The following is a 12750-nucleotide window of genomic DNA, read 5'->3' as shown; positions in this document are numbered from 1 at the left end:
TCCATCTCCTTCAGCTCCCAGAGATCCTCCTACACAGGTTTTACCTTCCCCAAGACAGTATTTACACTCTGAAGGTACTCCTTCTCCTGGATATCCTCCACTCCCGACAACAGCTCCTTATCCCTTCTCAGATCTGTGGACTCTACAACCTACCCATGTACTCTCACGAGCAGTAACACCCACTTCGGCATCACCAGTGTTACCTCAGAGTGTTACCTCAGACAGGACCTCCTTTACCAAATTTCCACGGGTGGTTCCATCCTGCCTCACCTGCCCCCTCCAACATGAGCAACCTCAGGGAGCAGCCCGGATCTTCTTTCAGAAATGGTACAAACTAGAGCGCAAGTTCGTGCTCTTCTCACAGGGACCTCAGATTTGTCGCAACGCTCGCATGCAACCTCTCCGGAGATCAGCGACTCAAGTCCAAAAAAGACCCCTGAAGTCAACTTACAAGGCGAAGCACTACTTCAACTTCAAATTTCCTAGCTTCAGGACAGCATCTCCAACTTGGTCTAGAAAGTCTAACAACTCCAGGATTCTCGCAATACCACACATACAGAGGATGACGTGACGCCACCGGACGACTATGTGGACTCGTTCCCACTAGAGGTAGAAAACACTGAACTCCGTGCCCTCTACCGCTTACTCCAAGCTTCCAAAACTAAAAAACTTGACATTAAACTTCCGGAAGCCTACACTGGTCAACGAAATCGCCGAACAGTTGACCAATGGCTCGCAAAACTGCGCATGTACTTTGACACTGTTGACCTCACTGAAGGCAAAAAGATTGCCTTGGCAACCTCCCTCCTCAAGGATACAGCTTTCCTATGGTGGCAACAACGCTTAAAGGACGGCAAAAGTGTGTTAACATGGGAACGTTTTGAACACATGCTCCATAAGCAGTTCATACCTGCCAATGCGGACTTCCAAGCACGTTCAAAACTCCGACAATTGAAGCAAACGGGCTCCATGTCTTCCTACATCTCTCAGTTCACCACATTGGTGCTGGAGATCGATGGTTTAACTGATGATGATTGCCTTCATGCTTTCATCTCAGACCTAAATCCCTCGTTACGCATTGATGTCCTCAAAGCAAACATCACCACCACAGCTGGCGCTATTGCTTACACAAAGCGCATTACCGATTTTCAAAACACAGGGAAGCAGAGTTCTAATAGAACACAAAACTCTACTATGGCCAAAGGTACTCGCCCTCAAGATAATCTCAAATTCAAAAAAAACTCGGATAATCAAGGTCAACGACAGTCTCAAGATCCCCACAAGTCTTAGAAATCATACGCTGGATCCCAACAGAAGCACTCCTCCAAGGATCACGCCTCTTTCTCTTCACAAAGTCACGACCGTCTCACCAACATAAAGGTGCGGCCACTGACAAGAAAAACAACTCCAACACAAAAGGACTTTATACCATCTGTACGAGCCCATAGATGGTTCGATTGTGCCAAGCAACCAAAGCAAAATTCCAATATGGAACCTAGCACTTCCCAAACAGAAGATGCTACCCCAGCACAACACAAGAAAGGCAAAGCTGTTCAAATGGCAAATACCATCCACATGAGCCTTGCCAGCAACCCCGAACCTTCCCTGGCCACCCAAGTACGTTGTGTCCAAGGATCAATTCGTGGAACAACGGTCACTATCCTCATTGACAGTGGCTGCTCTCATACCTTCCTAGCTGGTTCTATGGTCGAAAAACTTCGATTGACCACCAGTCCTAGTCCCATAGACTATCAAATTGAACTCGGAAATGGAACTACCTTCTTGTGCAACAGAGGATCAAAAACTTGTCTTTTCACATATAACATTATACGGACAAGTTGAACTTCCACATCATGCCTCTTTCTTGATACGATGTCATACTCGGACAACAGTGGCTCTACAACTATGATCCATCAATCAGTTTTCGCAGCCATACTATCCAATTTGTCCACCAGGGAAAACTTATTGAGCTAACTAGTTCTATGGACTCTCCAGACTGGTCAGGTTTTTGACAGGCCCCTAGGCCTATAAGAGGGGCTTCATGCCCCATTATTCATCCAGCATAGCCAGCAGTTCCAGGGCAGAAAGGAGCAGCAGGGAGCCTACTCTCTGGGCCTATCTATAGGAGGTGAGAGAGTGCAACAAGTGCTGCAGACTTAGCCAGGAAGAGGCTGGACCTTGGCTGTCTTCTAGGGCAGCAAGGTGCTGAGATCATCATCTTCTGGAGCAGCCATTCACAAGCAGGTTGGAGCAGTGGAACAGGGACCTGTGTGCTGCAAACAAAGCTTCGCAGGGGCTGCCCACCTAGGCTGATTCACAGGCAATAAGGTGGAGAAGAACACACTGGACGGAAAGTCTACAGACGCTCGAGGTGGAGCATGCGGGCTCAAGTCTAGAGATAGCCGGCAGATAGGAGAAGAACCTTGTGGTTAGATCAAAGAACCACACCATTGATGGGACTCTGGATCTATCTCTTTTGTATTGTGTCCATAGTTTTGGACGGAAATATATAAGTTTTGGTGTCTTCTATATCTAGCTGGTTCATTGTCTATTGATGAGTTTGCGTATCTATGTGACGCACATTAAGTAAAGAAGTTTGTGATTCCACACACCCCACACCCACACTGTGTGAGCTCCTGGGCATTACTATTAGTCTTCCGCTGTGCGTACCCTCTGTTGGGTCATTTCTATCATGGTATCAGAGCCCAAGTAGGAGGCTCCCAGGTGTGGGAGCCTGAAGGCAGGGACCTTGCCAAAGGACGACCCTGATTCAGAAGCTCTTGGGAATCGACTTCCACGACTGGAGGATTGTGCCCTTGCGAGAAGGAGGGTGACTCAAGTTCAGTCGGGTGCGTTTAAAGTTCGCAGTCCGGGTTATCTGGAGATGTACTTTTGTTGTAGACCTTGCCAAAGGAAGGACGGGGTGAAACAAACCCTCAAAGCATGGTGCCTGGAAGACTCCAGGTTGTTCACTCATTATGAGGAGGACGACTGGAAGATCGTGACGGCTGGATTGCTCGAGTTTAGAGGCGGGAACGTGACTCTACGAGGTGGTACCAGGAGGTGCTACCAAAGATGGACCTGTGTACCAGGATGGTGTTAGGAAGCGGAAGCGGAACCAGACCTGGTGGAGCAGGAACCACTGGATGAAAAGCCAAGAAAATATTGACACCGAAAAGTTCCAGAGGACTACGGCCAGGGAGTTACTAGAGCATCGTCATCGACGTGTTGGCATTGGGCCGAGATGTGTCGGTGAGAGGGGGTGTTGGAAAGGTCACCTCCTCATCTGTAAGCCCCCAAATGAGGAGAGCGTGGGGGAGGGAGACCTAGGGCAGGATGTGCCCAAAGAGAGATTTGTGGATCTGGGACAGATCTGGAGCATTCATGGTTGGTGGGGTATCCCAAGGATGAAAGGCTACATCAGGAGCAGCTCATGTGCAGGAAGATGGCGGGGACACAGTGTCTTGGATCAGGCCAGGCATGAGGCACTCAGTGGACTGCAGCAGGACCCTATGAAAGGCGTGATGACATCAGCAATGTACAGAACAGTACGGCGCTGCATACGAATGGCGCAGCAGAGGCGGGACAGACCAGCACATGGGTCGGCCAGGAGAGAGACTGGTTGGGCTGCTTTGAGGCAGCCAACCAGGCCTTATATAGGGCTGACCTAGGGGCTGGGCCCTTGCCTTGATTGGAGAGCCAAAAGCCCTAGAAGTGTGGGCCAAAGGGCCCTAGTTTTGTGAGCCCTTAAAGGGCTGGTTGGGCTGAGCCAACCAGGTCGGTTGGGCCAGCCAACCTGGTCTGTCCAGTCGGCCCAGATTGGGACAGACTGGTCGGGTTTTTGACAGGCCCCTAGGCCTATAAAAGGAGGGGCTTCATGCCCCATTATTCATCCAGCATAGCCAGCAGTTCCAGGGCAGAAAGGAGCAGCAGGGAGCCTACTCTCTGGGCCTATCTACAGGAGGTGAGAGAGTGCAACAAGTGCTGCAGACTTAGCCAGGAAGAGGCTGGACCTTGGCTGTCTTCTAGGGCAGCAAGGTGCTGAGATCATCATCTTTTGGAGCAGCCATTCACAAGCAGGTTGGAGCAGTGGAACAGGGACCTGTGTGCTGCAGACAAAGCTTGGCAGGGGCTGCCCACCTAGGCTGATTCACAGGTAGTAATGTGGAGAAGAACACACTGGACGGAAAGTCTACAAAAGCTCGAGGTGGAGCACGCGGGCTCGAGTCTAGAGATAGCCGGCAGATAGGAGAAGAACCTTGTGGTTAGTTCAGAGGACCACACCTCTGGATCTCTCTCTTTTGTATTGTGTCCATAGTTTTGGACGGAAATATATAAGTTTTGGTGTCTTCTATATCTAGCTGGTTCATTGTCTATTGATGAGTCTGCACATCTATGTGATGCACATTAAGTAAAGAAGTTTGTGATTCCACACCCCCCACACCCACACTGTGTGAGCTCCTGCGCATTACTATAAGTCTTCCGCTGTGTGTACCCTCTGTTGGGTATTTTCTAACACAAGTGTCTAGTTGAGTTCCACTAAAAGATCACAAAGAGCCGGGGGGAAGGGGAGGGAAAGGGGACCGGATTGAGTAGGGGGGGGGGGGGGGGAATCATGTCCATCTATTTAGGGTCTAAGTTGAAAAAATAAACAACTATGACCTATACTCACATCTTCACAATAACAAATGTATCACCTGTGTAGGAAAAAATGTGGGGTCCCATTGCCCAAAGTGCCCAAAAATATAGAGGCCCATTGAAAGCAAGGTGTCAGAAAGAAGATCCCAAGTCTCCCAGTATTACACGAAACCCTCACAGCTTAGAATTCCAACTAAACTGAGGAGCCCTTCAAAAGTTTGGAATGCAGAGGTAGAGAATGCCATGGGGTAAGTTATTATTCTCTGCAAAAACCTCTCATAATTGAGAGGTCCAACAAGAGAAGATAAGATTAGGACGGTAAAACATTTTGTCCATGAGCAAATGGATGTAGGGGTCCATTTTCTCTCTCCAGCAGGGAGGCTGACCTAGACAAACAGGTTGGGTGGTAACCCATGAGATTTGGATAATAATGGAGATTCATACATACAGCTGTTCACCGGTGCCTGTGGAGGAGCAGCGGCATAGCCAGTATGGTGGCAATCTTTAAATACGTAAGAAGTTTCCTGTGTGCCGATTCAGGAATATCTAGGGGCAGTAACAAGAGCTTGAGAGAACAGCTCCATGCTGTTCTAGGAGGTTTTTCCCAAGCTTAAAAGGAAGATTGATATAATTGCTCGCAGGTCGTTGGGAAATGAGAGCGATATGAGCTGCCTTTGTGGCTGTTTGCAGGTTAAACAATTGTGAGCCTTGGATATTTCGTGGTAACAAAACTTGTTTCGTTTTTTCTAAAGATAAGTCGCTGCTGATAAGTCGTAAGTCTCATTGCACCTGTAGATGTCGCATTGAAGACTTCCTGAGGGGCCAGGGCTGGCTACGCCACCAGCAGTTTCAATGAGCGCCCATTTCGGGAAGCCATTAGCAACCGCTGAACCCTTCACCGCTAGGGGGAAATTCCAAAGCGAATTTGCTAACGCTTGTACCAAGTCCGAATCAGTGACAGAGAACCCTTCCTGAGCAGCTGCTAAGTGTGGGGAAACCGCATGAAACCAGCTCCACATTGTTGTGGCGATGAACGTGGAACCTGCGTTAGGGCCTTCCAGATCATATTCTCCACCAGAGATTGTCTTACGACTGTGCCATCTTCCACCAGCGTTGCAATTGGGTTCCAACAAGAACCCTGAGTATTTATGCATCTCAGGCGACCCGCTGATTTTCTCTATGTGAGGTGGCAGCTTCGGTAAGGCTTGCACTACATCGGCGCTCGCCTTCGACACCAGGGGTGAGACCTTCTGAATGCAATTCGAGACGTACACTTTCCGCGGGCTGGAACTGAAGCCACTGGTGACGGCGTGACAGACCTTATCGACGACAGAGGCGGAGTCGGAGTCGTGGGGGAAGCCAGTCTGGAGGGGCTTAAGGTAAAGGGAACTGGAGCCGGAAAGGATGAGGGAAGAAGAGAGGCCAGCGGAGACGAGGGATTTGCCGACGTTGGTGTTAGAGCCCCAGACAGTGAAAGTGGGGAGGGAGGCATGGAGGGGAGGGAGGTCGGAAGAGAAACGGGGAGGAGAAGTGAGGAATCTGGGATGGGAGAGGCGCCATAGCTGGAGCTTGCGGAGGAGGAGCTGAGAGATGATCGCCATAGCTGCTCTGCTCCAAAAGCAAAAGCTCAAGCTCAAGCTCACTCAAAAAAAAAAAACAAAAAATTCTACCGGTAAAGACGGCATCCTCCATCTCACACACGTGCCCCTCGCCCCCCGCCGTACACGTCCCTTGCGCTTGCCCCTCTGCACCGTACACGTGTCTCTCGTGCTTGGGACCCGCCCTTCCTGTTTTCGCATAGCGAGTACAGGGAGGGGGAGGGTGGCAGAGCAGGAGCGCCTTTACGACTTGGGAGGGAGCCGGGAGGGGGAGATAGGGCAAAAGGTTGTGTGGGACACTTTTTTTATGAAAGTGTCACAAGAGTGTTGCCTAGAAGGCAGTGCTAACAATCCTGAGATGTGCCAGGTGGAAAAGCGAGCAGAAAGCTGAGAGAGAGAGAGAGAGAGAGAGAGTAAAGAAAAAATAAGAGGATGGAGACAACCTCTTATTCCTTATGAATTTCAACGGGCTTCAACACTTTTAGGTTTTATGACAAAGAGACAAGGTTCACAATTGAATAATAATAATAATGAGATAATAGGACTAAACGTCTAACCCTTACCTTGCATTGGAGATCTAGTGCCAAGTGGCTCCTTTTTGTGGGCCATTTCTATATGTGGACATGATTTGACTGGTCATAACCCATCTTTGGCAATTCTAGAGGATTGAAAACTCTAAAATTTTGAAAAGCTCCTTTGTTAAGATAGTCGAAACAGAGAAAAACCAAGCTACTTAAAATCTAGGAGGTCAAACGTTATTGCTAGGTGCCACTCAAATGAGACAAGGTATGGAAGATACTTCCTCACGCCTATCTTTATAAGTATGCGATCCACAACTCAAGCGAGATCCTTGTCAACCTAGGAAGTGCAAAAGAAAGCATGCTTCAAGAATTATGTAACAAGTAAAAGAATACCAATATAGGCGCCTTGGATCCTCGTTGATAATCAAAGCATAGGGGAGCCTCTCAAACACCATGCTAAGAAACATAAAAGGTGCACCTAATAGGATGTTAGAATGGCTTCTCGAGGAAGGACTTAGTACTCATTTTTTGATACAAGGAGTTGTGCTCTCTTATTTTAGGTATGGTATTATTATCTATACGAGTAGCATGACTCGTCTACAACAGGTTACAGACCCTCGGTGGTTCTCAAAGCTGGAAATCGGGATCATAGGATGCCTATAATTTCGAGGAATATAATTAATTAAGGATGTTTAATTGCGAAAATTAATATTTGTAGCATTGCCTCTCTCTCTCTCTCTCTCTCTCTCTCTCTCTCTCTCTCGCGACTGGCTATAATTACATATTTCAACATGTGCATGCTTCTTAATAAATTTTCTAATCAAATCCCAATGAAACCATAGGAGTCCCTTTATTCATAATGTGATCTAAATTAAAATGAATAAATTCGTCACTTGTAACTAATCATCCCATTAATTAGCTTAAATTGATTTCTCGTTTAAAGGAATATAATTTGAACGATAATTAAGCCTTGAATTCAATTCAACTTAAAATTGAAGAAAGACAATTTTGGAGGAGAACTTCCAATGCCTTTGAGTGGAAAACAAACCTACCCGGGGTGTATTGACTCAAGCAACTAAATAATGATGTACTCCTTGTCAATCTTTCTTAATTTTGGACTTCATTAGTGCATAATGGGTTCCATTTGGTTCAACCAATTGATAGCTTTCCTCTCGCTTGCTACATGAACATTCCAACAGTCCAAACTATAGTTTTTAAAAATCCCATAAATATATGTGGATCACTTGAGTGTAGAGATTAACAACCAACAAACTTATATCCCCCTTAGGTAGTATGGCTATAAAACAAGGTGTGTGATGCACATGCATTTGAGTTCATGCATGTGCACGTGTGTTTACGTGTGTGCTTGAACATGCTTAGTAAATGTTTACATATTTGGAGGATGACGTCCCCTTGGAAGGCCTAAATTGTCTAAACATTTTTTGTTTCTTATGAAATTTACTTTTTCCCTAAAACCACCTCTCAGCATTCATCCATGGCTTTGGTTTTTTCATGCGAGATTATGTGCCTAATGCGTTGGATACCTTCAGTGCCAATGTATTGCTACATGGCAGCATAATCAATCTTGGTTCATGGGTTACATTAGTTTGTAAAAATAAATAAATAGGCATTATAAAATTATTTGAATTAAATGTGTATGCTCAAGGTTGGGAACATAGGCCACCCATATTTGTTACATCTTTTTTTGCAACACAATAAAACATTTAAATGCAATCAACCCAAAAAAGCTCTATAACAAAGTACTTCAAAATATTACTTATGCACACAGCGTCATATATCTAAACATGCAGAATCCATATCCAAGAACTGAGTCATATATCTGACATTAGAGTCACATCTAAACATACAAAATCTATAGCTGCTACACAAACATCCCTAAGGAAAAAGCCTATGGAATAGCCATGTGCCCCACGTTTACCGCATCCATGTCGACGACAACGACGGATGTACCGCATGCTATCGACAATTTGATATGGACAAACGTTTTAAAAAAAGATAATTTAAGGACTATAATTATCAAGCCAAAAAACTTTTATGACTATATGTTGATAAAACCTAACTCATTAGTTAGGGTACTTACTCTCGCGCATAGGACTATGAACAATGCAAACAAAGGTGTATGAATAGTCTAATTTGCCCCTTCATAGAAAACACATGTTCTCACACGCGCATGTTATCCCAACCAGTAGACAAGATAGTATGCGGTCCATCGGTCCCATGAAGCCGTCAAGCAAACATACCATAAAATCCCAAACAGATCTATCCCACCAAACGACGATCGACATGGAGATTTATTACAAACCTTGAATCATGAACAATCATAAAAGAAAACAATAGCATCTTTACCCACTTATACATAATCCAAATAACTTTTTATTTAAAAAATAAATAAAGCCATAAACAATATACAAGTTTTCTACCCAAGGTAGCTCAATAGCTCTCGTAGATCTAGTAGCAGTTGCGCACGCTCCAAAGAATGCTAGCCCGCAGGATCTGTATATTTCTAAAAGTCACAGTGACTATACTATCAAATAGACCAATATAGAACTTGGCTGTTTTGCAATTATGTACCTACTACCACTCGAATTGTTGTCTTGGTGATAAAGGTAAATGATATATTCATCCTACCCCATTGAAATAAACATACATATGTCTTAATCTATATATCCGATAGAAAACGAAAGGCTTTCTAAAGCATAATCTCTAGAAAAATAGTATATAGTATATTACAAACCCATAAAGGAAATTTTATTTTCACAAAGTAGTGAACACACAAAACTCATAAAAGCTAGACATTGTTAAGCACAAAGTCATGAAATATTATATAATATTCATATATTTAGTAGCTGACCTTCCCCAAGAGATACAACAGTTCTTGAATGTAGTATTGAATGAACTTAAAAGAGTCATACAAATAGTCGGCACTGCTTTTCAATCCATGCTCCACAGGCTTCCAATTAATAGGCTTTTGATCGCTTGAAAGAACACAATGATACAAAACACGCTCTTAAAGCCTAGGATACCATAAATGTCCACCTTATAATATGGAGATTACATGAATGAAAGTTTGCCACCCAAGAAAGTCTTAGGAGGGTTTGAATAACGGATGGCATACTCCTAGATTCTTACTGTTGCCAATTATAAAACATCCCTGTATACAACATTTAAGGTGGGGATTATTTCTGCATCCTCATCATTGGCATCATATACATTCTCTAAAAGGAATATTGTGATAGCGTTCGCTCCTCGAACACACGAGAAAATCACGTCCAGTTGCCCATGACTAAACACCGGTGTTGCCAAGTATAGACCCAAAACATACAACATTTGGCCCTATGACTTGTTGATTGTCATGCCAACTACCAATCAAATAGGAAATTGCCTTCTCCTCATATAGAATGGAAGTTTGAGGTTGCTTGAAATGAACGTTCTATCTCAAGTATTGGTATAATTTCAGCTTTTAACACCTTCATGTGAAACTCTTTGCATATCAACTGGGTATCATTGCACAGTCCTTGGTGAGGATATGGATTGCGTAATTAAATTACAAGAGCATTCCTTTTCGAAACCAATCGATGAGGGGGGTATCCACCACCAAGATCCATACTGTTAAGATACTCTACTGCATACAAAAAAGAATCTCCAACTAATTATTCACTTAGTCTACGCTTAGTTACTCCTTTTTCTCCCCGGCATTTCCTTTGATGCGGTAGCATTAATTGCATCAACCTCAAGGTTCTAAGGTGCAAGGATAGCGCACTCTCAAAAATATGGTGCACAATCCACAACCATTGCAAGCCCTGTATACACCCATCCAATTAGGCCTTCCATGGACTTTGTCTCTAAAAGAAATTGTGATGGAATTACAATAGTATCTTCTTTTACACATCTATTTATTCCATTTCCAATGTCCAAAACCCATTGTCTGAATTCTTGTTTAGTTGCATTATAATCATTCCAAAGAACCCACGTATTCTATGTCAACTTCAATATTGTAGTCCATCTCCAAATCCCTTGAGGGGCATGAGGTAGCATTGACAATGTCCTCTCATCTTGCCTTTGGAAGCACTGGCAAGACTTGCCTCCCAACAACACCACCTTTCCACCCAAAAGTTGCTCATTTTGCATGATATCTTGCAATGTTCTATCCAATGCTTCAAATGTAAACCTATGAGTCATGGGTGCCTCATCCCATCTTATCAATTGAGCCAGCCTCAAAACACCTGCAAGGTGACTGTTAACCTTAATATTGCAACTGCTAGCAACATCCAGTTCCAACCGTATTTTAAATCATGAGTGTGTTGTATTGGCTAGTAGCAACGCTCGAATCCTAGAAGATGCACATGACAAAGCGATATGCCCCTCCCCATGCAATTGAGAGAGTAAGCAATTGTAGAGGAAGGTCTTTCTAGATCCTCTTGGACCATTGAGGAAAAATACCTCACCACCATCTTCATAGATTGTTGCCAAAATTTGATCGAAGGCAACCCATTGGCAATGATTAAAGGTACTTTCCATATGTTGGCCAATTTGTGCTTCTTCATAGCATCAAACATTCTTTCTTCTTGCAATAAACCATTTGTAGCTTTTGACAAGGATGATCTATCAACAATAGGCAATCTTTCAAACTCTGGCAACCTTTGTCCATGCAGTTCAAGAATGTGATGCAAGTGCAATACAACCTCCTTTCTTGCAATGGCATGACGATCGATTAAATTCCCCATACTTGATTCCAACGCATGGAAAAAATCATCTAAAAGCTCAGAGGAAAATCTTTCCCACAAAAGACTAGGAGACAACTGTGCACTATTTTTATAGCACATAGCCTCTTGCATACACACAAACCATTCGTCAACACTTTTCAACAAACCCCTCCCTATACATGCTGCCATGAGAGTAGGATAGACTTGCCTATCAAAAGTACACAGGTCATCAAAAGACTTGCAACACACATTATGCAACATACGCATGAAGTAGAGTTCACTAATCGATGGAGAAATATTGTACATTCGGCCAATGGTATTGTCCCTTTGTCTTCTAGTCCCCCATTTACTTCTTTTGTTCCAAACCAACTCACATGGCAAGTCACCATACAGTAAGTTACTTGCACCATGTTGCAAGTGATTGTAACTAAGCCATTCTATTCTGTGAGAGTAGTCTTCCAATTTTGTTCCCTATCCACTACATTTTGCAAATCATCATCATCTTGAAATATGATGTCATTGCACATTAGAAGATGAATCTGCAACCTTCTGGTTTTTCATCATGCATGGCATACTCATAAATCTGCCAACATGCTTTTGATGCTGACACGTAATGGGCATCCGAGTAACCACTAATCTCATCAATGCCATCGTCATGATTGGGTTGTGCAATTGTCCTTGTTCTCCCGCGTGCATCCTTATTATTACTCTGTCATAACCTTTGTATACATATTTATATAAATACTTAATTGCAATAGTTGTGGAGCAAATTTCAACATTGGTGTGCGCCTTGTACTTCATGGAGAGGAAAGGATTAAACGGCATAATCTAGCAATTATCCATTGTACCCGCTTTCCCTTGTAGATGTATGTAAATAGGAAAACCATCATTGCCAACCACAATAGACTAAGAGAATGCATGTGGGTAATGACAACTACATTTGCCATCAGCCATGCAAGCTACAGAGACATTCCGTGTACCACATGGACCATGGACATTACACTGTCAAATAATCTCATGCAACTCTGGGAACAATGTTATATCTAACATACCAATCGATAATTGTGACTGATATCCACAGGGTTGAAGGCACCTTCTACTATCAAAATATATGTGAGTGCAGAAGACCTCTATTTTGAAACTCAATCACACTACGTATCTAACAACCTTTCCAAACAAATTATGTTTTGTAATTGATTACATCATATCCTTATGCTTTTGATAAAATACACGGGTTGTTAAATCTGTCCGATCTCATGTAGTTTGTCA

The 12750-nt window shown here is 43.9% G+C and overlaps 1 protein-coding gene across 1 annotated transcript in view; it reads right to left on the bottom strand.

The window, feature by feature from the left end:
* The window catches only part of BIO1 (adenosylmethionine-8-amino-7-oxononanoate transaminase), a 146055-nt gene extending 139785 nt beyond the window's left edge, over positions 1–6270 (bottom strand). Inside the window, exon 1 of the mRNA XM_087386250.1 lies at positions 5428–6270. Coding sequence (XP_087242376.1) covers positions 5428–6239 — 812 coding nt within the window. The 5' untranslated portion in view covers positions 6240–6270. The remainder of the gene's footprint in view (positions 1–5427) is intronic.
* Between the last annotated feature and the right edge of the window lie 6480 nt (positions 6271–12750).

Source organism: Dipteris shenzhenensis, chromosome 15, assembly GCF_047967505.1.
Source record: "Dipteris shenzhenensis isolate YYH24624 ecotype China chromosome 15, Dip_SZ_1.0, whole genome shotgun sequence".
NCBI classification, from domain to species: domain Eukaryota; kingdom Viridiplantae; phylum Streptophyta; class Polypodiopsida; order Gleicheniales; family Dipteridaceae; genus Dipteris; species Dipteris shenzhenensis.
This window is presented reverse-complemented; position numbering and strand designations above follow the sequence as displayed.